Below are 27,712 nucleotides of genomic sequence, written 5' to 3'. Positions count from 1 at the left end.
TGTCTTCCCCTTGACAAAGGAGCAGCTTGTTGTAAGATTTTTAAACTTCCCATGCTCTTCAGTCTGCTGGAGAATCAGGTATGTTGGCAACCTTGGAAGAAAATAAGTTCAAATTTAGTAGGCTTTTGTGTATAGATAGTTCATGGCCAAGTGATCTCGGTGGGAATTATGGACCCAGTCCTGCTTTCTCTGATGTCACAAAGATCTTTGTCTGTCTTTAATTTTAGAGAACACTAGATCTGGCAGTGTATGTGTTTTGTTAGACTCTTGCTTACTGTTGGCTGACTGCTACTTAGGAAGAAAATCAGCGTCTTTCTGTGAGTCACCAAAAACCGAGATCCTCAGCTCAAGTGGTAGAAGCCTACTGTCTTTCAGATCTTGAGAGCAGTGGTTCCCACCTTCTTAGAAAATTTGATGAAGTATCACACATTCAATTTTGTGCACATCTGTGTTAGTCCATGTAAGGCTAATTTTACTGCTTCTGAACTCCTAGTGAAATAAACTTTGGATCTGGTGGAGATCTGCCTATGGGCTGTGGGAAATAAGAAGAGAAGACAGTTTGGATAGGGAACCTAGGTGGGAAGCTTAGAGCTGGTCTGCAGTTTTTCAATTAAATGTTTGTATTTTTTGAATGTTTGTTTGGAAAACCCCAGTTTGTAAAAACAAACACTTTTTGCAAGAACATACCAGTTTCAGTTAACTTTTTGTGAGAAGGGTTTCTCAGGTCTGCAATGGTATTTCTGTTCAAAACCAGATATACATGTACACACACATCTCCTAGAATAGCTTGATGGTCTAAGTGCTTACCCGGGATGTGGATGAGCCAGGTTCTGCCTGATTCAGAGTAGGGGACTTCAAGTATTGAATTGCCCCAGCAAACACACAGTTGGTTACATCTACACCACCACAGTAAATTGATTGAAGATGAGCAATTTTGGCTATGTGCATAAAGTAACTAGAGTCAAAGTCACGTAGGGGTAAGTGAGACAGACTCAGTTAGTCAGTGTCTCTTACAAAAAGACAGAAGACAAAAAATCGGAAATTCAGTTTTGTCCTGATGCAGAAATGGAAAAATAATTATCAGTTTCTCAAGGCAGCAGAACTATTTCCTGCTGCTGTTTAATGAAATTGGGCTGAGAGATAGGGATTCTGGTAGAGTGCATGTGATGTGTATGTGCTGGGATGAGGAAAAAAGGGGCTGTCCTGCTGACATAGTGTCCATTTTTCTTTATGGTAAAGTAATTGTCAACAGAAGAGCGGTCTCCCATCAGCATACACTATCTTCACCAGATGTTCTAAATAGATGCCACTACTTTGACAGCAGAGAAGACAAGCCCCAGGTCTCTGTGATCTCCAAAAGGTTTATCTTTATATAGTTAATTGCCCTAGTTACAGAAAAACTCGTTAGTTAACTAAATTATTTTAATTGAGAAAAATGCAAAATATTATATACTAAAAAAATTTTTAAAAAAATGAAGGAATGGAGCCACGTTGCAATCAAAAAGATAAGCTGCTGCCTCCATCAGGGCATTCTTGCTAGAATTTTTGACAATAATTGACTGTGGTCAAATACAGGTGGTCAGTTGATTGGCTTGCCAAATTTTACTTCTAGCCATTATTAGTTTTGCTAGCTCCTGTTGCTTTTGTAAAGGAATAATCTGGCATCTTTTACAGTCAGGTTTAAAAAAAAATATGTCTTCATTTACCTGCACCAAAGAAAAAAAGTGAAAAATGAGTGGGGAAAAGGATCCTGGGAAATTCCAGTATAGGTTGAATCTCTCTAGTCTGGCACCCTCAGGACCTGACCGTTGCCGAGCAAGAGAATGTGCTGGACCATGGGAGGTCAGTATTGGCTAGCAACATTACCAACACTTCCACTGATTAATGGGCTCTTCAAAGACATTTTAGGGGTAAATTACAGCTAAATAACAGCACAGAGCACTGAGACCCAGGTCTAGCGACTATAAAAAAAACTTATGGGACCATGGGAAACTTTGGCCACACGTAAGTGGCCACCTAGCTAACTAAAATCATTCCAGATTATTGAGGCTTCCAGATGTGAGAGGTTCAACCTGTGCTACAAATGTTAGTAGAGAAATAAATGGTTAAGGTTAAGCATTTGCCAGTCACATTTACCAACTCCAGGCACTCAAACACATAAATCTTATTGTCCATACCAAAAAAAAACCAAAAAAAAACAACTTCTTATCCAGTACAAAGGAATGGCTATTTTATCACTACCCAGAGCAACATTGGTAACATATCTAAGAAGGAAAGCTTTTTTTCTTTGTCCGTAGCCGTTGAGATATATACGTGTGGTCATATTATGCTAGCTCATTCTTCCCTGTAGGATGGAAAATAAATGGTAGAAAAGCTCTGATGCTGATGGGCTTTTAATAGAGTGCTCTACAGCATTCAAATATAAGCACTATTGTTCGCTGAAGTGGACAAATATGACATATTCAGTCACGAACACATGCTTTTACTGATCTTAATATCTTACACATTTTCCCCTGCAATAGCCTAGCATTTCATTGCAAAAAGAGAAACCCAGTCCTTTCAATTTCTCTTGGTAAAGTTTCCTGTCTTAAAATATTTGGTCTGCGGATATTAGACCCATGGGTAAGAATGATGGTAAAAGTGATAACTTTTCTTTCTTCTGCTGTGCTATCACTTGATATTGCCAGGAGGGCAACCAGGTGGAATAGATTTGCTTATTTTCTGCTTTGAAAAAATCTGGATTCTGCCCTAGATTCATTCAGTTACTTCTTGTCGTATTGTAATCCCTTTGCTAAAATACACATTAATGGGTCCTGTCATCTTCCTTTGCAACAGTGACTGCTGATAGGGAATTGCCTGCTACTCTAGGTCACCTCTCCATTCAAACTTGCTTTCCATGTAGAAGTTTTAGTACGCTGTATTTCAAAACTCACTTTCATTTCTCCAATTTTTTAAACTTCCTGGGTAGAAAAATATTGCAACCCCATCCAGATCTTAGTTGCTAATTTTGGTATTATAAGATACGTGGCAGACTTATAAAATGAATCTGGATAAATCAGTCTGTCCTGTATAGAGTGGAGCATTAGCATTCTGATTAGGGCTACGTCTATACTATAGCAATCTTTCAAAAGACATTCTTCCAGAAGATCTCTGTGAAAAAAATTTATTTCAAAAGAATGTGTCCACACACAAAAACGCGGCTCAAAACGTCAATCCGCTCTTTTGATAGAGAGCGGCTACACAGGCTCCATTCTTTCAAAAGAATGGGCCAGGGATCAAAAGAAGGGCCCACAGAGCTTTCAGAAGAAGGCACTCCTCCTGATCCGGGAGTGGGAGAGGGCTTCCGAAAGAAGAGCTACCTTCTTTTGATTTTTGGATCAAAAGAGTGCAGTTTGTGTGTCGATGTTCTGCATATTCTTTTGGAAAAGGGCCGAATTTTCTAAAAGAACTTGCTAGTGTGGATGCAGCCTAGGTGAAAAATCCATATACAATTTGCTTGTGTATGAACACTGGTGATTTACAGACTTTCTCAAAAAAAGTATGTCTTATGGTTGATGCTGTTCTGATCTGATCTTACTTTTCTAATAAGTAGCATCTAATACCTCTGCCTGGGTCTCTGCAGCTGCATCAACCATATGAAAAAGAGCTGTCTTGGTGAGGTCATAGGCTATGATGTGCGTAATAAGGAAACTGGAGTCTAATCTCTGTAAATTCTTGGGCGTATATAGTCTGCCTCTCACCACACATGCGAAAAGTCTCTATAACAATGTGGCCTCAATTCTGGGCAGTACCCTGACAATTATTAAAGGTGACCTTTAGAAGAGAAGAAAAAGGGTTTGTGCTCTTATTTTTTTAAGTTTTATTTGTGTAAAGAAGGCATGAAAATGTTTGTTGTTGAATATTTTTTGCTTTGAAAAAATGATTTTGGCTTTTTTTCCTGCTTGTGTTTTTAACTTAGAAATTTAGATCTTCTCTCCCTTGGAAGATGGTGTGGATAACTGAATAACTCGTAGGACTGTGATACCAGAGATACTGCTCAAGCAAAATGTTATTGAGCAAGAAAGTGATATTAGTTCAGACTGTTGGTTTGAAGTTCTTTGGTTTTTGTTCACTTTAACACTTATCAAACCTTAGGAAGAAAATGTGCCTGCCACCAGTTAAAAGCTGAGAGTTTGTGTAGGTTGAACCTCTCTAATCCAGAACTCTCTCATCCAGCAAACTCTGTAATCTGGCATGATGTTAGTTAGCTAAATGACCACTTATCATGGACGTGGCAAAGTTTCCCGTGGTCCCATAAAGTGTGTTTGCAGCCACCAGTCCTGGCTCTTTGTGTTCTGTGCTGTTATTTAGCTGTAATTTACCCCTCAATGTCTTCTAAGAGCCCAGTAAGCAGTGGAAGTGTTGGTAATGTGCTGGAGACAATACTGACTTCCAGCAAAGTCTCTTGTTTGACACCAGTTAGGTCCTGAGGGTGCCAGACTAGAGAGGTTCAAGCTATAGTTGATGTCTCTGAGACTTCCAGTAAGGGCTCTAGCAAGATCAGACTTGCCATTCAAGACATCCTGAAGATTGAAATTGAACAGGAGCAAAAATTTTCAGGCCTTCTTTATGCATAATAAAACAGTTGAAACAAGCAAACAAAAAAGGGTCAAACCCAATTTTTTTCCTTTGCAGGTCACCTTTGAGGGCTTTATAGATCAAGACCAGGACTTTGAATTCTTATATGAAGCAAATTGGGAGCCAGTGGAGTTGTCAAAGCACAGATGTGTGGTGTATTTGTCAGCCTGTGTTGCTTAAGAGACATGCTGCTGCAGTTGTACCAACTTATGTCTTCAATTGGCAGTTGCAATCATCCTCTGAGTGCTCCAGTAGGTACAGTTTATCAGCTGTATCTTGACATAAATGCATCTTTTAGCTTATATGGCTGCAGTGTTTTAGGAAAATATTAGCTGTTAGCGTTATTGAGTTATTGTACACTTTTCTTCAAGGAGACTATGATTAAACAAACGGGGAAGTAATTGGTTATTGTCCTATTTTACCTTGGCACCAGTTTCTTCAAAAGAAAGAGGACAGAAATAGAAATTATTTGAGGTAGATGTAACATTCTTGTAATTGATAAATTTGGCCTTTATGCAAAATCTAGTGAGTTTTCTCTCAAATGAAAATAATCTGGTATAATAGTAATTTTAATTTCTTCATTGACCTTGCTATTAATTCCAACCAGGATCTTCAAAACTACAAGTTTAAGGCCTGATTTACGATTGTTACACTTCCATAAAAAAACACATGTATCTCCATTGGAAGCATTCTTGGTTGGTGATGTCCATTAAGTTGCTCCAGTTTTACCCTCCCGTGTAATGCAGGTAAATGGGCAAACAAGGTTACTACCCTATAACACACTGACTTTAATAAAGACTGACCCACAAAAGCTCATTACCTAATCAGTTGGTTAGTTTTTAATGTACTACCGTACTGCTTGTTGTTTGAAAAGACATCAAGAGAATGATAATGTCTCCAATCTGTCAAAACGCAGGTAACCGTTTTCTTTGCCTTCAACATTGTGCTTATAAAAACATAAAAATGTTATAGAACTATCTCTACAGAAAAATACATTTCAAAACTGAATTGTAATTAATCTTTCTTACCTGCTGAGGGCACTGATAACTTGCTCAGAGCCCAAACTGGAGTCAAGGAAAGTAGCGTAATAGAAAAAGAGCACTTCCTAACTTATATGTTTGTATCATCCTCAAAGAACCCCTTCTAAGCAATGGCTCCTTGATGCACTTGGATTGGTCCATTATCCTGAGCTTCAGTGTTTCAAATGAGGCAGAAATTCTCAGTAAAACCTCTTGTGGAGTCCCCCAACTCAAGGCAGCTTTATACTAAGATGTTCACCGCTCCTCCTCTCCCCAGCTAATTTGTCAGTTTTCATTTCATTTGTTGTTTTCTATCTGTTATATATTCGTCATGCCAGTTTATTTTCAGCACTATTTCCAGATCTGGAAAAGTGGGTCTGCCCCCATGAAAGCTCATCACCTAGTTATTTATTTTGTTCATCTTTAAAGTGCTACATGACTTTTGTTTTGTTTAGTCAAAGATAGAGTTCCAGTCAACATCTTGTATGTAACATGGCTGAGTAATTTTTGGTTCTTGCAAAGAATGACATGGAGTCTTCCTTTATGTTTTCAAGGCATTTATGTGGCTGGTTGTCTGTAATAAGAGCTTCTGATTTCTTTTGCTTAGAAACCTAGAGCCTGCATTCCATGTGCATACACATCACTGACTTCATAGATGGTGTGTTCCCAGCATTTATGGCAGCAGAGGTTTTGTGTTGTTGGTTGGTTGTTCTGACACATTGCACTGCTTCTGGCCAGCCTCAGTCATGCAGACAACTGCAGATGCTAAGATGGAGTAGGGTGAGAAGAGCTATTGTTGGGTTCACAGGGTCTGTAAGAAGTCTAACACCAATGTGGAGAAACATCCAAAAACTGACTGACAAACTTTGGCCCAGTTTTTGACGGTGTCCAAAACAGCTGGGTTTAACTTGATGGCAGTTTCTGAATCTACAAGGACTATATTTGCCACAGTTTTGAACAGCATGGAAAAATGGTACAGTGAACTGTCCATGCCGCTGAGGTTACTTTTCGAAGCAGTACATGTAAAATGATGAACAGGGCTTGTTCTTTGTTGTCCCTGGAGAATCCTACATTTGTGACTGTGTTGTACATGTAGAAGGGATGAATGCTTACAAATGTACACCAGCGGCTTAGGTCAGAGCCTCATGTAATGGTCTGTTTTGCTACTCCGATTCTTAAACATTTATTTATAAAATTGTTTACACTTATGACAGATGAGTTTGCAGTGTTACGGATGTTTACCCCCTACTATAATGCCACACGCAGACATTCTAGAATGTGTTAATCATTTACAATACACACAATGGAGTTAATTTGAAAAAAAGAATACTGTTGCTTTCTCAGCTCATTTGAAAGGTCAATAAAAAAGTGAAAAATGGCTATTTTTTTACTATAGAAATCAAACACTGAAGAGCAGTAGTCCACGTTAGGGTATGTGTAACACTCAATTGCAGTCTTCAATTTTGTGTGTGTGTGTGTGTGTGTGTGTGTGTGTGTGTATGCGTGTGTGTGCGCGCGCGCTGAACCTGTACATCAGAAAACCATAAAGTTCAATAGTATGTACATATTAAACTTGTAATGACAATACTGAGAAATGTAAGAACATTATTCACAAATGTAGCTGGGTGATATATTTTGCTGACTAATGTGTTCATTAAAGTAAAAAGTCACTCTTCCCTGTGTGCCGAAAAAATCTCCAAAATGTTCTAAATGCATAACTTCAATCAGAAGAGTAAAGCTTGAGTAATATTTTGTTTTCAGAAACTTGAAACGGTGACTCTGTATTTCTAGCTGTTTCCTTGTGAAGCTATAGTTGTTGGGTGAGAGTTAAATAATTGATACTAGGCATATTAATTTATGGCTATGTAATATATTTGTTTAAAAATTACTGTAACATATTACTTCCAGTATTGCTGTGATTTTCAAGTTTGTAAGGAGGTGGCTTCCTTGCTAGCTTTGCCAAGGGAATCCAGGCAAGCTTTGGGCAAGTAAAAACATATTTAGAATACTTGAATTATTTCTTTTTTATTCTGTACAGAATTTTTTGCTTAATTAGGTTAGGAGTTGACATCCTTTTAAAATACACTTTTTACGACTGTCTGTCTCATAAATTTTGCTTCCAGTAAGGCATTAATGTTAAAACTGTGGTTTTATTATTTTATTAATTATTTTCACGTGCATTTAGCAAAAGTAGAGGAGAGTCTGTTGAATACCTACTATTTATTCTGATTCTGCTTTTGCTTAATAGTGAATGGAAATTCCACAACAAGAAGGGAAGCAAAAAAAGAATAGTCTTCTTTTTCTGAATATTTCTGCTCCAAATTTACCATTCCTGTTAATTTGTTATCTATCTGTTTTTAAATCAACGGCAAAAAATAGGAGAATTCCTCTGATATGAAGGTGGCCCAAATTATCTTCTGTAATTTAGTGAAGGGAAGATCTTTAAAAGTTATCATTTAATATATACATGGATTGGTATTCCATCCAAATGCCTCGTTCAGAATAGCGAGCACGATCCAGGTGTAGTATAAGACATAGGACTAGTGTGCACTGGAACAGGTTTGCTGGTAAAGCAGACTCTTAATGTAGACAAGAGTTTATATTGGCTCACGTGCTTTTGTTGGTGTAGCTCATACCAGTTCCCTGAACAAAATTAAGCTATACCACCCAAAAATGTTTTTTGCCACTCTAACTCCATCTCTATAAGGACTTTTCTTCTGACATAAAATGTTGTTTAAAGACATCGCAATCCTAACTGACATTCCTTTACCAGCAAAAGTTTGAAAGTGGACCAGGCCGTAGGCACTGAGCTTGAGAGAACTACAGTGAGAGTGGAGAAAGACAGAAGTGAAAGGAAACATGTAGGCACTTCACTGAGTGGCACTGGACCAGGCATTCTGCTGCCTTAAGAGGGTCATGAATAACGGTTCAAGTATTTGGCCCAGAGTTTGACACAAACTTTCCCTATACCCCACTAGAATTGTGTGGGGTTTTGTGCAGTCGTTCACTACTAGATGGGATGCGTCTCACAAGGAGGAAGCTCCCTTGGGGGTATTTAATTCTTTAAGTCCAGTTTTCATTGGCAAGATACACACCTGCGTGCTCTGTGTATGTGTGTGTTCGAATATATTTTCCAGTGAAAATAACTACAAAAATTACCAAATATATGTGGAGGCCTTTGCCTTTCAGAGCAGAGACCCCTTCCTTTAAACTCCACGAGACTTTGTGCTGTAAATAGACAATAAAGTACCAATAAAATCATGAAAATGAATTACTTGTAAACACAGGTTTTCTTTTTTTAGCACTGGCTGGACCATTCTAAACCAATTAAGAAGCAAATAAAAAGTAAGTAAGATGAGTTCACATGCTTATTTTATTCCTCCACTAAGCATGCAATTTCAGCTATTTCTAAATATAATTGTGAAGTTCTAATTGTGTTTATAATATAATGAATATTTCTCTAATAATGGATTCAGTTTAATAGTTGGCTGGCTAAAACTTTGTGTAAAAGCAAGGGTCACAGTGAATAATGGACTCTTGAACTCTCTTCTTTAAATATGATTGGCTGTGCCTAAACTACTACCTTCCTTTGAATGACTGGAAGACGGCCAATATAACGCCAATATTTAAAAAGGGCTCTTAGAGGAGACCCTGGCAATTATAGACCGATAAGTCTAACATAAGTACCAGGCAAATTAGTAGAAACAATAGTAAAGAATAAAATTGCAAGGCACGTAGAAGAGCACAAATTGTTGGGCAAAAGTCAGCATGGTTTCTGCAGAGGGAAGTCGTGTCTAACTAATCTATTAGAATTCTTTGAAGGGGTTAATAAACATGCGGACAAGGGGCACCCAGTGGACATAATATACCTAGATTTCCAGAAAGCCTTTGACACGGTCCCACACCAAAGGCTTTTATGTAAATTAGGCGGTCATGGGATAGGAGGAAAGATCCTTTCATGGATCGGGAATTGGTTAAAAGACAGAAAACAAAGGGTGGGAATAAATGGTAAATTTTCACAATGGAGGGGGGTAACTAGTGGTGTTCCCCAGGGGTCAGTCCTGGGACCGATCCTGTTCAACTTGTTCATCAATGATCTAGAAAATGAGGTAAGCAGTGAGGTGGCAAAGTTTGCAGATGACACCAAGTTGTTCAGGACAGTCAAAACCAAAAGGGATTGTGAAGAACTACAAAAAGATCTGAGTAAACTGAGTGATTGGGCAGCAAAATGGCAAATGAAATTTAATGTGGGTAAGTGTAAGGTAATGCACATTGGAAAAAATAACCCAAATTACACGTACAACATGATGGGGTCAAATCTATATACGACACATCAGGAAAGGGATCTTGGAGTTATAGTGGATAGTTCTCTGAAGACATCCACGCAGTGTGCAGCGGCAGTTAGTAAAGCAAATAGGATGTTAGGAATTATTAAAAAAGGGATAGATAATAAGACAAAAGATATCATACTTCCCCTATATAAAACTATGGTATGCCCACATCTTGAGTACTGCGTGCAGATGTGGTCTCCTCACCTCAAAAAAGATATATTGGCATTAGAAAAGGTTCAGAAAAGGGCGACTAAGATGATTAGGGGTTTGGAACGGGTCCCATATGGGAAGAGGCTAGAGAGACTGGGACTTTTCAGTCTGGAAAAGAGGTGATTGAGGGGCGATATGATAGAGGTATATAAAATCATGAATGGTGTGGAGAAAGTGAATATAGAAAAATTATTTACCTTTTCCCATAATACAAGAACTAGGGGACACCAAATGAAATTGATGGGTAGTAGGTTCAAAACTAATAAAAGGAAATTTTTCTTCACACAGTGCACAGTCAACCTGTGGAACTCCTTGCTGGAGGAGGCTGTGAAGGCCAGGACTCTTATTAGGGTTTAAAAAAGAGCTTGATAAATTTTTGCAAGTTAGGTCCATAAATGGCTATTAGCCAGGGGTAAGGCATGGTGCCCTAGCCTTCAGTACAAGGGCAGGAGATGGATGGCAGGAGATAAATCACTTGATCTTTGTCTTCTGTTCTCCTTCTCTGGGGCACCTGGCATTGGCCACTGTCGGCAGACGGCATACTGGGCTGGATGGACCTTTGGTCTGACCCAGTATGGCCATTCTTATGTTCTTATGTTCTTTTGAAGGATGGTAATGATGCTCTTCAGAGTTTACTAATGAAGTGCTGCTATGCATAGGCAGCAATTTATTAAGTAAATTCGTCCCCTGTGGCAACCCCAAAGTTTTAAACTTCGAAGTACCAGCATGCGTCTGGCCACGGCTCACCCACCGGTACTGTGAAGTGCCTGGGCATCTTCGAAGTCCCTTTATTCCTCAAAATTAAATTAAAACTTTGGAGTTGCCGGGGGGGGGGGGGGGTGGCAGATTTGCTTAATGAAGTCATGCCTATGCATGGCAGCACTTCATTAGTAAACTCCGAACAGCCTCATTACCGTCCTTCCTTTGAAGGAAGGTAGTAGTGTCAGCACAGCCATTGTTATTTACCACTTGGTGGATGCCAAAAGTCCCTTCCTCTTTTCTTTTAGGGGGAAATTCCTGTCTGGAATTACTTTGTAATAAATCAGTGGTGGGAAGCAAGCATCATCTTATGTTGCTGCTGAGAAATTCAGAAGTCAAATGTCAACCTGGAAAAGCTTATCTGATCTCTCCAACATACCTGTTCATAGTGGTTAGGGGTGTGGAGGAGAGAGGTTCTTTCTGTAACTCCTAAATTAGATGGGGATGGGGAAATTGGCTTAGAAAGGCAGGAACAGTGGTGGGAGGTACCTGAGGGTTGGCGATTCCTGCTGGAAGCTGCAAAAGTCCTTCCAGTTTCGTGTCTGGGTAGCCTCTGCTGCCTTCTCTTATGTCTTGTGGTATGCTTTCACCTAGTTTAGTGTGCATAGTTCCTGGATATGTTTGGATTCCTATGGGCTGAACTCATGCCATTCGTGTCAGGTGGATTCCAAGAGGAGAGGTCCTGAGACCACTACTAACAGTCTATGCTAACAGTCTATTAATTTTATGAGCTGTAATAACTACCTGAGATGAGAGGTTGCTACTGACCAATTTGTAAGATCTGGGTGTGGGCACAGTTTTTTTTTGGCACTCTGAAATTTAGGGTCCATTGCCATTGATAGCTCTGGTAGTTGACTTTACCTCACCTTTTCATGAAATCTCAGTCTGCTTTTCTGTAATTGGATACATGATCCGCAAGAGCTTACTCTCTGATAATGCCAAGGAAAAAACAAAATGATCCCAGGGGAAAGAATCAAAGATTTTTTGCCCAAGGCACTTTCAGCCAATTTAGTTTCATTGCTTTCAAGGTGTCTGGTCCGGACAGGGGATTACAGGAGAATAGTCTGGCTCAGACCCATATGAGGGAAGGTGGTGGGGAAGCAACTTGATGGCAATTTTGATACTTCCGTCTCTCAGCACAATGTCATTTCCTTAACAAAGCGGTTTGCATTTGTGGAGAATTTGAGGTCCTTAACTGTCTTTGAATAATGTTGCATATTCCTCTTATTTTCCACCATCAGTGGCTTTTGTTGAGTGAGTGCCTTGAGGATGCAGGTCTCACCAGTAAACTTTGTCACCTATGATTTTGACTTCTCAAACACATCTTCTGGGGTTACCATTGAAGACAACTTTAAAGCTTCAACTAATGCAGCTTTTGGCTTCCCATCTGCATAGTAAAGAGGGTAGTCAATAGGCATTCAGAAACAAGTGTTGTCAGACAAACACTGAGATCAAGAAGTCTATCCATTTTTTAACCTCTTCAAACCATGACTGGATGCCTTTTTTTGAAGATGTACGGGTTGAAACTCTCTAATCCAAAACACTCTCATCTGGCATCAGCTATAATCTGGCATGATGTTAGTTAGCTGGGTGACCACTTATCATGGGTTTGGCCAAGTTTCTTGTGGTCCCATAAAGTTTGTTTCCAGCCACCAGTCCTGGCTCTCAGTGTTCTGTGCGGTTATTTTGCTATAATTTACCTGTAAATGTCTTCTAAGAGCCCAGTAAGCAGTAAAAGTGTTGCTAATGTGGTAGACAACATTGACCTCCCAAGGTCCAGCACATTCTCTCAGTCAGGTGCGCAGGGTACCAGACTAGAGAGGTTCACCCGATAGTTGAGACAGACAGACAAGTTGTTGGACTCAGAGATAACTGAGTTAAATTCTTTTGTCTGATGTGCAGAATGTCAGAGGGAGGACAAATCATTCCTTTGGGCCTTAAAGTTGATTAACCATCTGACTGTACTTCTGTGTGTTTCTGGGCACATTTCAAGGTAGTCATTCTCAATAGGAAAGTCCATGTGACTTGCAGCCTGTTTGCTATGGTCTTCTTCTCTCCTCCCCAGACAGGCACCATGATGATAATCTAGGTCAGCAAAGACGTGTTTGCTGGACATTTATAGCTTGAGAACTTCTGCAGCGATAGGGATGTTACTCTGTCATGTCCATCATGCCTTGAATTTTTCTGACATTGTCAGCACAGTGCAAGGTGCATCTTTTTGGACAAGTGTTTGCTTTGTAAGTGTGCTTACAGCTTAATTACTACTTATACTGGATGTGATAGCACACTAAAATGCCCACAAAAGGCACATATCAGAGGGGTAGCCGAGTTAGTCAGTATCTTCAAAAACAACGAGAAGCCCTGTGGCATCTTATAGACTAACAGATATTTTGGAATATAAGCTTTCATGGGCAAAGACCTGCTTTGTCAGATCCGTGAGTGGCAGGGTTATAGAGGAGGGCTCTAAATTTATCGGCTTATGAAAAGGCGGGAGTCCCAGTCAAGAGCAGTGCCCGAGCTGATAAGGTCAGTTCAGTCACAGAGGATGTGGCCCATTTTCAGCAGCTAATGTGGGGTTGTGAACATGAAGAGATGTTACGTCACAAAAGACACATAATTATTTCTTGTAAGAATTTTTAATTTAATACACACAGTCAAATGACACTGTGACAATTACACTTTAAAACTTAAGTTTTTATTTCTCTGCCACTATGGGATCACCAAACTTCATAAACTTCTGTTTTGAATCTTTGTGTATACAGTTGGACCTCCATACACTTTGCATTTTCGAATTAAATATTACTCATCGGAACCGAACAACCTTCATGAGGAGTTTACAAGGTAGGAAATAATTGTGAATTGCTAAACTGATGTCCAGCAATGATGCTTATAAGGTACTTGGGGGTTAAACTGTGGGGGAGTTTGGAATTTGGCTTATATGCGCTTTAATAGAATAGGGCTTATGTTCAGTCTTCTCACTGGTATTTTCTGACAGTCTAAGGTTGATGTTTTAATTTGCTCTGTATTGCTAATTAGGCCAAACTATTTCCACCATGTTCTTCAACGACTATATTGGTATTTTTGATAGTATTTATAGGAAACTTTTAGTCAGCAGACCCTTGTTTACCTATTTCCTTATCTGCTACAGTGATTAAGTAACACTTCGGCTGCTGTGAGACTCGAAGATTAAAGAGCTAATTGTAATCACTCACTTATTTAAGATGAAACTGACATAGAAGCCTTAATATGCATTATCAATGACTGCAGTAACAATAAACTAACAAAAGGACATGCTTTTTCATATAGTCCATAATTACAGTCCATAACTCACTGCCACTGGTATAATTGAGTTCAAGATTCAGTGGGCAGTAGGAATCAAGAAAGGATTAGACAGCTGCATGTGTAATGAAAATTCATAGTTACACTGTGTAGGATGATAAATAAAACAGCTTTAGAATATATATATACGCCCTCATACATCGGGGTTTAAGCCTAACGGGTGTTAAATTTCGCATATGAGCAGAGGTTATTCCATTTTCTCTCATAGGGTTTCTTTGATGTTCCTTGGCAGTATCTGATACTAATCATTTTTGGAGAAAGGGCACTGGGCTCAATGGATCTTTTATGAGATCTAGTAAGGCAGTTCCTGTAAAGGACCATAAACTTTACAGTTTGGACAATAAGTGGCTGGTGCTATATAAATCCATTCACTACTAAAGAGGAAAATTACAGAGGAATCTTAAATGTATTTTAATTGGTACTTCTGCTTAGAAAAAAATATTGGTTTAATTTTTGTACATTTTTATTAAGTGCCTTAATTATAATACATTAGTTTTGAGCTCAGAAACTTGCATTTTAACAGAGATTAAGGGTGAAAACAAATACTGAACCAATTCGATCACAGTCTTCACTTCGTGTGCAAGATATTTCTTTTTCTTTTAAACAAAAGACGGCCAATTTGAAAGTGGAATTCCCTTTTGCATTTTAATTTTTTAATGAACCTTTACTCTGGCTTAGTTTTATTTCCCAGCATTCTGTAGCATTATGTAAGGGACCGGGACAACAGATGCAAATTCATTGTGGTGGGTGGGAAGGGGAAATTTTATAGTGATAACACAATAAGCTAATTGAAGAATAAATTACACTAGGGCTGTGTCTACACTACCACCTTCCTTCTGTGCATAGGCAGCACTTCATTAAGCAAATCCCCCCCTTCCCCGCCTCGAGGGGCAACTTCGTAGTTTTCAGCCTCGAAGTACCAGCAAGTATCTAGCCATGGTGCATCCACCGGTACTTCGAAATTTTGTGGGGAATTTAGAGGAGTAAGGGGACTTCAAAGTTGCCCTGGCACTTCAAAGTACCGGCAGGTGCGCCGCGGCTAGACGTGTGCCGGTACTTCGAAGTTTAAAACTTCGAAGTTGCCGTGTGTGGGGGGGGAAGTTGCACAGCAGCACTTCATTTGTAAACTCCCAACACCCTAATTACCATCCTTCCTTCGAAAGAAGGTGGTAGTGTAGACAAGCCCTAGGTCTTTTTCCAATATAAAGCTATTTTTAACAGATTCAGATGCCTTTTGAGGTAGTAAAATAATATGGTCATGGTTAACGCTTTTATGGGGAAGTGATGACATTTTTTAAAATTTAACTCAGGAAGGCATCTGTTGGCATTTTAGTCTATAGAACTTCATTAGTTTTAGTCAGAATAACAACTTGATTGTTTTGCTGCTTAAAGTGGGATGCCACAAACTGCAATGCAATAGTAGGCTTGCACAGAAAAAGGAAAGAATAGTGAGTCAGATGTAGAGAGAGATGCACTATTCCTCAAGCTAGTAGACTAGTGGCATTGCCTGAATTATTTTCGCCAAATTTAATGGCCTTTACTTGCTCCAGGGTTTGAAAATAAATAATAGAGAGAAATTTTCTAAACCAATATTTCTGAAGTAGTGCACAATTAATTTTACATTTACAATACTGACCTATAAGTTGCAACCCAAGTATCATCTGGTGTATGTAAGTTAGGCATGTCTAAATCAGACCTAAATTTGAAAAAATCTAATCTTTTATTCTTTTGCTGTAAGCTTGCCGACACCGTTGGGCACAGAAAAGCTTCATAAAACATGCCTTTAGTTTCTGTTCCGCCATCTATTTTGAGCTGATTCAATCTCCCAAATATTGAAAGGTCAGCTCACAATCTACCAAACACGTGGAAGTGAAAAATTAGTTTGTTAGTCACAAGGTGCTGGTGACTCTCAGTGCCTGATCCTTCTTATTCTGTTCCCAACATGTCCTTCAGTGCCGCTACAGAAGTGAATAGAGAAGTTTGCTATGCTCTTCTTTCTGAAGACTGGAGAGATGTGTCATGCTTCTTTGAGCTCAGATGTCGTTCTTGTTTCATTCACTTATCACTATCATTGGCTTTGCCTCTTAACTCACTTCTCAACAATTGTGGGCGTAGGAGCAGCACATGGGGAAAGTCCCAGCCCTGGCCATCCTCTAAACTCAAAGAGGGCTACTCAGCTCCAGAAGAGCCAAGGTAGGAACCACTTGGCTTTGTTCTACAATACCACATATGGTGGTATAATTTACGTTGCTTGGGGGTGTGACTAACCCCCCACCGCCCCCGAGCAACATAAGCTGTACTGGCCTATGTACTGATGTAGGCAGTGCTATGTTAGCAGTACAGTTTCTCCTGCTGACTTATTGTGCCACTGGGAGAGCTCTGTCCTGCCAGCATAGAGCATCTCCACCAGATGGACTACTAGTCCTTTGTGTGAGGGCAGGAAAGGCTATGTGAGAGGCCCGAGGCAGCAAGTTGGTGATCGTTTTTCCCAACTCACAAAGCTTTGTTTGAATAAAAAAAAAAAAATTAATCCACAGTCTTAGGAAAAGAGTGTCCAGTGGATAGGGGAGATCAAATTACTACCTGCTCCACCACAGACTCCCAGGCTTCGTCTACGCTAGCACACTACATCGAAGGAGCCTATTTCAACGTAAGAACATCAAAATAGGCTACTTCAACGCGTATTGTCTACACGTCCTCCAGGGCTGGTGCCGTCGACGTTCAATGTCGAAGTAGTGAAGGAGAACGTTGAAATGAGCCTCCCCGGAAGGAAACATAGTGTCCACACACACAAGCCCTCCCCGTCGAAATAAGGGGCCAGCAAAGCCCAAGCCACTCCCAGACACACTTGGCCTGCACAGCACGAGATCCACAGAGCCGACAACTGGTTGCAGACCCCATGCATGCCGCATGGACCCCCAGCTGCTGAGCAGCAGCAGCAGCCAGAAGCCCTGGGCTAAGGGCTGCTGCATGTGGTGACCATAGAGCCCTGCCGGGGCTGGACAGAGCGTCTCTCAACCGCTCATCTGATGGCCGCCATGGAGGACCCTGCTATTTCGACGTAGCGGGACGTGGATCATCTACACACGGCCTACTTCGACATTGAATGTCAAAGTAGGGTGCTATTCTCATCTTCGGATAGGAATAGCGATTTCGATGTCTCACCGCCTAATGTCAATTTCAACATCGAAATAGCTCATGGCACGTGTAGATACAACATGTGCTATTTCGATGTTGTACCAGCAACTTCGAAGTAGCCAGCTAGTGTAGGTGCACCCCCAGTGTGGTTTTGGTCAGTCACTTGATCTGTCTGTGCTACACATCCCCATCTGTAAAATGGGGTCTCTGAGTTTGGGAGTTTTTCTTTGAAGTTTAAGATTGTGAGGGTATATCTACCCAGTAATATCAGAGGGGCAGGCGAGTTAGTCTGTATCTTCAAAAACAGCCAGAAGTCCTGTGGTGCCTTATAGACTGACAGATATTTTGGAGCATAAGCTTTCATGGGCAAAGACCCTCTTTGTCAGATGCTCCAAAATAGCTGTCTACCCAGCAGCATGAGGCCAGGATTAGTGGGACGGGAGTTATCTGACCACTGTTGGAGAACTCTGGGCTTGAGCATCTGTGTAGTGTTTCAGCCCTGGGTGAAGAATTTTGACCCATGCTTGAGGGCCCTGCCATCCACACTGCAGTGCACAGACCCATTATTATTATATGGAGTTATACCTATCTCACAGAGCTGGAAGGGACCTTGAGAGATCATTGAGTCCAGTCCCCTGCCCTCACAGCAGGGCCTATTTTTTAATCTATTTGCCCCAAATCCCTAAATGGCCTCCTGAAGGGTTGAACTCTCAACCCTGGGTTTTGCAGGCCAGTGGTCAAACCACTAAGCTACTCCTGCCCTGGAAGTTAAAACAACCATATCCCAGAGTCTCTAGTACCCACATCCCTTTCCTTACCCCACCCCCCAAAATGTGGCCTTTCTAGCCCTAGGACCATGATGCACCATGGAGGAACTTTAGTGCCCAGCCTGTACATTTTCAGGAAGTGATCAGTTCACTCTCCATTGCAAACCTAGGGTACTTGGATAGTGTGCTTACAGGTCTGCACCCAAAAGCAAATGGGTTGATGCGGAATTGTGGGATACTTGCAGCTGACTCCAGGACACAGAGTGGACCTTGACCTGCAGATAAAGGGGCAGGGGGGAGAAGAAAGGCAGAGTGAAGGCATCCAGCTTCAGCAGTGATCCTGAGCACACTCAGCAAATTGAGGGAGAATGTGCCCTACTCCCGCCTCCCTCATGCCTCACCTCTGCTTGGGATCTGAGCTAAGCAATGATGCGGACCCTCTGTCCCAGCTTAAGTCAAGCTTGACCTCTCCAGGCCTGCCTGGCCCTGTGATCCTGGGTTTGAGCCCTAGGTTAGCCTGTTAGTTAGACTTTGTTCTTTCAGTCAGAGCCCTTTTAGTTTAAAGCCATAGTTGCCTTTCAGTTTTATAGCTCATGTTAGCTGCCATTCAGGACAGCTTTTAAGTACAAGTTGTACCTCCCTTATCTGGCACACTTGGGACTTGAGTGGTCCCAAACAAGGGGATTTGCTGGACAAGGGGAGGTCAGGCCAGCTTCTTGTGGTGGGGCACTCTTTCAGGGCTCCCCTTCAAGGCTGAGAGGCTCCCCCCCCCACATCCATCAGGGCTCTCAGCCATAGGGCTGCCAGGGTTCCCATAGCTGGAGCTGCCAGCGGGTTCCATGCACCAGCCAGCTCCCAGCCGTACCAGGCTGCTGTCTGGTTTAGCACATCCATTGTCCTATCGGACAAGGGGTATTGCCAGTTGCGAGAGTGCTGGAGGAGGGAGTTTGAACTGGTATAGGCTCATATCCTATCTGTTTCAGTAGAAATAAGGCACATACTCAATGTTGAATATATGCTTTAAGTGCCATCTTAAATAAGGCCAGGTTCCTGAAATTCACTTCATCATATTGTGCACCCCTGTAAGCATGTTCTGAACTCCCACTAACTTCGGTGAAAGTAAGGGTACTCAGCATCTCCCAGGTATGTGCATAGCTCTTTGTAATTGGCACCGAAGGCTCATATAACTCACAAAAGCAGTTTATGGAAATATCTTGACTGGGAGCATATCCCTGACAAAGGGGTGAGGGCTGAAAAGATGAATCTGTGTGCCTTTGATTGTTGGCTTTTCTTTATTTGTTAGGTACCTGTTTGTATTACAACTCCGACAAGACATTCTTTCAGGAAAGTAAGTACATTTTTTTGTTGCTGTCACCTTGATTAAAGTATAAGTAACAGAGCACCACTATACGGGTTAAAAGTTTTACTTTAAGGCCATAAGTTCTTTCTGATCCGTTCTGTTATCTAAATAGATATAAAAATCTGGAATTGTAAATTGCATTTAATGATCTTGGGTTCTCCCATGTATTTTTTCCTTTTCCATTTGAATACAGAAAAGTGCACCGGTACATTAATCACAACCAAATTAATAAAATTTCGTGAAATAGGAGTTTTTTTTCATTTGATCACAAGGTAGTATAAACATATATATGCACACAATTTTTATGCAGAAATTACTGTCATACTTTTAATGATTCCATTATCCCTAAACTGTTTAATATTTGATTGAATATTATGCTGCAATTAGCCATTGTTAAATGTTCAAAATAAATTCAGCTCATGCAACATGATTACAATAAAGAAACTTACTTAACAATACTAATCCTAGACGTACTTTTATCATGCATATATGTAAATATCAGTTTTGAAATTGAAATGAGAAGTAGTGAGTTAAATTAAGACCCTTAAAGAAAACTGAGAAGACTTCAGAAGGTCTTACTTTAATCACCATATGGTGATCAAACTGGACATTGAGTTCTGTATGCTTTAGAGAGAGAGCGTATACATGTTCTAATTCACAGGAAGCAAGTTCCAGAAGGGAAACCTAATACTTCATTTGGTTTGGAGAAGTAATTCTTACACAATGTGCACAATCCTCTTAAAATTGCTCCTTTCTTCAGTCATGGAATAGCATGAAAAAGATTTGGTTAATAAGTAGCTAAAGTACAGTAAATGTGTGTTCTGTTTTTTTGTGAGGACATTAGAAGGTTTCAGCCTGAACCAGAAGTTTATTATTTATTACACAATAGGAAAAGTGGCACATACAAATGGAGAAATAATTATAATGTGTATGTAATTAGGGCAAAGAATGTCTGTATCTGCCTGATTATTTTAAATGTGCAAGGTGAGCACACCATACTTGTCAGTATGACAGATGTGAGGGAATGGGGGGAAAAAGCCCTCAGTAATGTCAACATTTCTTATTTAAGACACTTGTGAAAAATATATGTATATATATATTTCTGAAGTCTCACTGTTTTTGACAAATATAATTGTACAGTTGCTGGGTGTGGGTATGTATTTTTTTTATTTGAAGACTTATAAAAAAATAGACTGGGATGTTTTCTAGACTCCACCTTTTTTCTTCACCTGACAGAATGCTTTCAGAATTAGTTTAAGCAGGATTTATAGTTGAACATATCTTGTGTTCACCATCAATGAAAAATTACTAACCTAAGAAATAATCAGCTTAATTACGAGCGATAAACTAAGCTTAATTAAATGGAAATACTAGTATTTGAATGGTATCAATAAAGTGCAGTTTAGTAGTTTGGAATTAATATTTTATTTATGTCAGAGAACTCTTAGTTTCTTCTAGAGAAAAGTCTTCTATAAAATATAAATCAAGACATATGCACATTTTATTGTTTGTTTTATCTCTTTAAAGACTGAAGTGTCCGTATGATACTGCTGTAGAACTAGCAGCTCTGTGTCTTCAAGGTATGTGACATTTTAGAAGCACTTGCATCAACTTTTATTTTAAGAGATTCACTAACAATTTCTTCACATATTTTTTCCTTTTTGTCGCAAATAAACATTAATTGACAGTGCATTTATTTAAGTGGCAGCTATTTTTATTGTGGTTAGTCATTAGAATAAAAAATTTTCTGAGTTTTAGTATCTCTCATTCACAATCAGACACTTCTGAAACTTTTGTTATAAAAGTTAGTTCACGTTCATTGTTCTGAATTTATGTGCCATGGCTTCAGTGATATGCCTAATATTGGTCATGATCCAAAGTCCACTGAGATCGAAAGGAGTCTCCATTAAATTCATTGGGCTTTGAATACTTCAGATTGAGAGTTTTGGGAGGCATTTATGGCTCTAATATAATAATAGGAACCCATAAGTGGTTTTGGATTAGATTGACTGTAAAATTTGTGACTCGGTTCAACCTAGGATTAGGAAAAAAATTCAGAAAGACAAGACCAGGCAAAAGTAGTAGTAGCAATAATTAGAAAGGTAATAATTATAATAATAACAAAAACATTTCCCATCAAATTGTGAACCTTATTGTGCAGTTTTGTTCATACTATGTATGTGCACAAAGACAAAACAATTTTTATTCCCTTTTATTCCCATTCATGATGCTTCTTCACTCTCTTAACATGGAACTTTGAGATTAACATCTAGAGCCCACATTAGCTTCAAATTGTTGTGCACTCATTTTTACCTTTTGGAGATTCCAGAATGCCAAAAGCACCAACAACTTCATCCCAATTTTAGACAAGGAGAACTGTTCCTAGAACAGCTTGATATATTTATAGGTCGGTTAATCAAAGATATGGAGGATTATTTCTCAACAGGTTCAACCTTTCTAATTTGGCACCCTGGGGACCCCAGGGACTTTGCTGGACCAGGGATGGTCAATTCTGCCCTCCCCCTCCCTCCGGCCTCAGTCATTGCTCCTGGGTTCCCTTCCCTGCTGTCACCTGTGGCTTTCCGACTCCCCCGCTGCCAGCCACCCTTCCCCAGCCGTGGCTTTCCCAGGACACAGGTTCCTGCCCAGTCCCAGCTGTGGCTTCCCCACCCTGGCAGGGGTTCATCCATATACAATATTCCCAATAGCATAAAACACATTTGTCTTATTGGGTATCAAATTTAATATTTTAAAAAAATGTATGTCAAACAAAGTGCTTAACAATGGCAATGAATTTTTTTTTGTGCCAATCAATATTCTTTTATTTGGAAGTACTTTTGGTAACTTTCTCTAAAATAACATCACATCTTGGCTCAATAATATCAAATTTGCTCTATTTGCAGACAGAAGTACGTCATTTCTCAAATATTTATTTTTATTAGAATTGGGAACTTGTAAACAAGCGGAGGAGAGAACAGAACTATAACATGATTTTTCACTCCTTAGTACTTTAAACTTATGTAGTTTACTCATCCTCTGAAATATATATTTAAATGTACCTTTTAGTGTGCATGTTTTTTTGTGAGCGTTAGCAGGATTATAGAAGGGCAGGTTACATAGGAATTGGTGTGTTAAACATTTTATATGGGGGCCAGATTCTTTCTCTTAACCGACTCTCATTTCATGTCACCATTATGGCTGGTTTATGAAGAATATCGTTCTGTTAGATTAATTCTTTCACTGTTATAACTAACTGCCTTAGGTGCTGGTGCTTTCTGTACATTGTCTTGGAAATGGAGAGAAGCATTTGTTCATGCTGTTGTAGCTGCTTTAGAATTCTACTGTATTGCAACTTTCCCATTACACAGTATTTTTAAGTTTGGTTTTATGTAGTCTAAAATAATTGGTGCAAAACGCTGAACTATATTTCAGGTCAGTCTGACACAACTCATATAACTAGCTGTACTTCAAAGCTATTAATTTAATCCAACAAGTGACCTGTTTCTAGTTTATTTTAAATATCTCAAGTTATCAGTGTTTTCATTCTCGCATTATAAAGTCCTTTTAAACAATCTATTTTTCTTACTACCCTAAAGAGACAGTGGTATCTCTGTCTTCATAGCTGAAATAATTTTAACCTTTTTAAAGACACCTGTATGGCTTTCTCATTTTGAAATCCATTCACTAGATTCTGTATTTTTTTATTTTTTATGATTTGCCTACTTACACATGTCAGAATGTGGGAACATTATTTTTAGACTAAAATATTAATAGAAAAAAAAAAAACTCTGAAGAAAGCCATCATCCTCTGCACCACTGAATCTCCAGTAAAAATCAGAGAAAAGAGGTGGGTCTTGGACTATGCCTCAGATGTGAGTTCTGTTGAGCCAGCCAGGGAAGCTAAACGTACAGAATTGTCTCTGCTGATTTATCCTGGTCAACATCTGTTGGAGGCATTTGACTTCTCTCATGCATGAAACAGCAGCAGAATTGTCACATGTCTCTGTGGACACTTGAGCATAGGTTTTGCTGCTATAATTCACATGTGAAAGTGCTGTTGAACAAAAAAAATTGCATTTGATAATGAGAGCTTCATTTTAGATGGAAGTCAATAGAATTCATTTTTTTAAAATATTTTAGGAACCCTGAAAGTTGGTCAGACATTTTATTTGTCAGCTAACAATTATACTGCGTGTTCTCACTCACTTAAAATAAATAATTTTCATTTTTTGTCTTCCAAAAGACTTTCCATGTAAATAGCCTTTCTAGTCTGTGTTTTTGCAATATTTATATGCAATATTCACATGAAACGATAGCTGATTTTCTTCAGCAGGATTGACTTTACTAATTTCTTTGGTTTTCATAGCAGCGAGGATACAGACACATTATAAAGCACCAACATTTACACATAAGTAAGCATGTGTTATTTTATGTAGTAGCATTGGAGGTGTGTGTTTGCACCATATATGTTAAACACTGGAAAAACTATGAAATAGCCATCTTTTGGTAGAGGTAAGACGTTCATGGAAACACAGGAGATTTTTTACAACTCTGTAGCAGGTAGGGGCACAGTTCAGTAGGGTTCTGAGTTCAATGAAGGGGTGCTTAAGGGTACTTGACACTTTGCAGGATCAATACCAGCGTGCCAATTTCAATCTGTGCCTTCAAAAAAAATTATTTTCCCAAATACATACTACAGATATGAAAATTACAATACTCTCAGGGGTTGAGAAAATGCTATAATCGGTTTCTTGGTACTGGCTACAGTATATTTACATTTCCATATATGCAGTGTGGGCAGATACATGCCATAGTGCAAAATACTAGATAGTGATGAAAAAACGTATGCTTCAATTAAAGGAAACTGCAGCATAACCTTCTATGTAAAATTAGTGCATTTGATTTGTTTTGATCTGAAATTATATTATTCTTGAAATCTCTTGAATGCAAGAAGTAGCAGCATGTCATGCACTTAGAATTCTGAATCTGTGTCCTAAAACTTCCTACAGAATTTTTTGTCTGATTTCTAATTTGAGTTTGAAGACCTTAAGTGTGTGCATAGATGACAACGTAAATCTATAATACTGAAACTTCTTCAATAGCCGCTCAGTGAGGATATGGAAATATTGCAGTAGAAGCACATTTTTTTATTCTTTTTTGGTGACAGTGACCATTTGTCTGGCTTTCTTAAATGATTACAGCTGAACTTGGAGAGTGTGAGCTCCCAGAACACACACCAGAGCTAGTGTCTGAATTCAGATTTACACCAAACCAGACTGAAGCTATGGAATTTGATATATTTCAGAAATGGAAAGAGTGCAGGTATGGTACCTATGGTATCAGGTTTTAAAAAAGTTGCACAAGAGTTTTTAACTGAATAATGTTGCCTAGGGTCCCCCCCCCCACAGGTTTTGGCTCAAATACTGTTGATGTATGTTGTTGAGGTTTTCTAGAGACAGCTAGAACCCATTTTAAAGAAGTAGCAGACCTTGACATTACATGGAATTGTGTGGTTAAATTAATTGTAAGTTTCAGCACTTTGGCTCCATTTTTTTCTCCTTGACATGAGTTGAAAGGAGCTCATTTTCCACAAGTGAAAATTTCATGCTTTCCAAGATACCTTCATTTAATTTTTACTACATAGGTAACTTCAGTGATATATTTTTGTCCGCCCAGCCAGTGTTTCAAAGATTTAAGGTTTTAATATCAAACCAGAAGCCTAAATCCAACCCTCCCAATCTGATTGTTTTTCGTGAGGGTGCAATTGAGACATGAACCATGTAGGAGCAACTTAGCTCCTACATCTTTGTGTTAAACTCAAAACGTTGAGTTCCTTTGTTCAACAGGAACACAACTATTGTAAATTATGAAAATTCTATTGGCCCTTTTGCAACTTGCTTTCCACATGCTGACATAGGTCCCATAACATCAAAGTTCCTTTTATTCTTTTTTTTTTTAATTACTGGTCACTATGTGTTTTCTGTCATGTGCCTGAAAACAGAAAATCTTATGAGTAGTGTCCATTAGTCCATGTCTGCACCTTGGAACTCCTTTGTGCTCAGCACCAAGTAGATAAAGGGAACTGTAGATTGACTGCCTCTCTGGTTTCTCCGTATTGCTGCATGGCCAGAGTCGGAATTCTCTATGCCTGGAGCTGTCCTTGCACTGAAATTCATCCCTATTATATTCATTCTATGTAGTCTGTGTTTGCAAAGGGTTTTGTCGTATTCAGCTTGCTTAGTGTAGTTTAATTTCCCTCACCCTGAGAACTCTCTCTGTGCTCCCTTTTGGGAGTACAACTGTGCTCAGAAATCTGGGATTTGAAATCTGTGTCCTGATCTTGCTCCTTCTTGCTCTCTTTACTGCATTGGTGCATGTATCTCTGCCAAGTGCAGTATCTGGCGCTTCTTCCAGGAGCCAGAGCTTCCTCCCACTGTCACTGACAGTACTTCCAGTAGAACTGGTTTACTCGTCCGCTGACTCCTATGTCCGTGATGAATATCCCCTCGCCTACCTAGGGAGATGAGCAGAGGCAGGACTTCTAGAATATCTTGCTTCTGTCCTGGGCTCAGGTAGGATTGCTCTCCAAGAGTGCCTTGACTTTCTCCCTGTCTCTCTTCAGTGCCCTACCAACCTTTAACCCATCATAATTACACTATAGCAGATCTTTATGCATGACAGCTAGACCCATGCACTCAACAAGGGTGTCACATTGTGCACCACCTCCTCCTTGATAACAGCATTTGAAATATGTGGAGGAGGAAGGTGATGAAGCAGATCAGGTGGTACCAGCACACGTCTCTCCCTCAACTGAGGAGGCAATTGCCTCATCTTCACCATCCCCAGCTGATGACCATAGGCGATAGCAATAACTATTGCAGAGGGCTGCAGCAGAACTTCAGGTCCCATTAGAAGAAGTTCAAGATACGCAGCCCACTGGCCCCAATCTGATAGCTATCCTGGTGAATGTGGAACCAGCTAGAATGGTGTAGCATGCAACAGCAACCTCTGTGGTAAAAGGGGCTGCAGAATGTTCAGTGGCTGCCTGGTGTACTTTGCCCACAACTGGAGGGCTATACCAGACAAACAGGTACTAGATGTCATCCATGTGACCTACACCATGAAACTTCTTTCTCCATCTCCTCAGAAGACTCCTTCCTGGGTAAACAATAATTCTGTGCCTTCTTTCAGGGGCTGCTCTCGATCCTCCAACAGGAAGTAGACTCACTCCTGAAACAAGGACCTGTAGAGCAATCTCTACCTTACTGCCCAGAGAAAAGGGTTCTACTCTCACAATTTCGTAGTTCCCCAGGAAAAGGGAGCATGGAGGCCCTGTTTTCAACCTACAGCAGCTAAATGTTTTTATACGCATTATTAAATTTCTGCATGATTGTGTTGGCCTCAGTTATTTTCTGCTTGGAAAAAAAGACACGCGATGAGCAGCTCTTGACATGAAAGGTGCCTAGTTTCTTGTGAACTAGCACCTATCCCACAGAAGCTTCCTCAGGTTTTTTGTGGGATGGGAACACTTGCGTTTTACTGGACTCCCATTACCTCTGAAAACAGCACCCGAGGCCTTCGCAAAGATTTTTTTCTGTGGAGGTGGCACGGATGAGACAAAAATGGCTACAGCATCTTCAGTATTTGAGTGACTGGCTTCTTACAGGCAGATCTCGTCTGAAAGTTCAGTTGGCGACTTTGTCCTTGCCCTGCCTTCTGGCACCCTTGAGAAGCTGCATAAACACAACAGAGAGAGCTCATGGATATGATAGGCATGGCACTGGAAAGGACTGCAAGCCTGAGCCTCCCTCCCTGCAAACAGACTCTTAGTCATCAGCAGTCTTGTAAACAGCTCACTTGCAAACCCAGAACGAAAGTCTGGGTCTGTCTTGCTTTGCTCTGCTCATACGTAAAGCCATTTGCCAGGCTGCAACTATGTTGTCCTCAGGCCTGGCTCTGGCAGGTATATGTGCTAGACAAGCACAACATGAACCCCATCTTGACAGTCCTAGTCACGCAGACCCCCCAGGTTGTGTGCACTAGAATCCCTTGCCCACCCACCCCCGCTGCCCCCTGTGCACACGCACACAGTCAACATGATGAAGAATTACAGAGGCAGCCCTCATAGTCCGTTCCACTAGAGCAGGGGCGAAGCAAACTTTTTGCATCACG

General features: G+C 40.1%; 1 protein-coding gene across 1 annotated transcript in view; it reads left to right on the top strand.

Annotated features, from left to right (window-relative positions):
* LOC142008724 (band 4.1-like protein 4B) overlaps positions 1-27,712 on the top strand; it is a 137,451-nt gene that overhangs the window by 93,087 nt on the left and 16,652 nt on the right. The window contains exons 3-7 of the mRNA XM_074985998.1: positions 8,939-8,981; positions 13,699-13,777; positions 19,484-19,528; positions 21,068-21,120; positions 24,742-24,862. Of these exons, the coding sequence (XP_074842099.1) occupies positions 8,939-8,981; positions 13,699-13,777; positions 19,484-19,528; positions 21,068-21,120; positions 24,742-24,862 (341 nt within the window). The remainder of the gene's footprint in view (positions 1-8,938; positions 8,982-13,698; positions 13,778-19,483; positions 19,529-21,067; positions 21,121-24,741; positions 24,863-27,712) is intronic.

This window comes from Carettochelys insculpta, chromosome 2, assembly GCF_033958435.1.
Source record: "Carettochelys insculpta isolate YL-2023 chromosome 2, ASM3395843v1, whole genome shotgun sequence".
Lineage (NCBI taxonomy): Eukaryota > Metazoa > Chordata > Testudines > Carettochelyidae > Carettochelys > Carettochelys insculpta.
The sequence above is the reverse complement of the archived record's forward strand: the minus strand, read 5'-3'. Positions and strand labels throughout refer to the sequence as shown.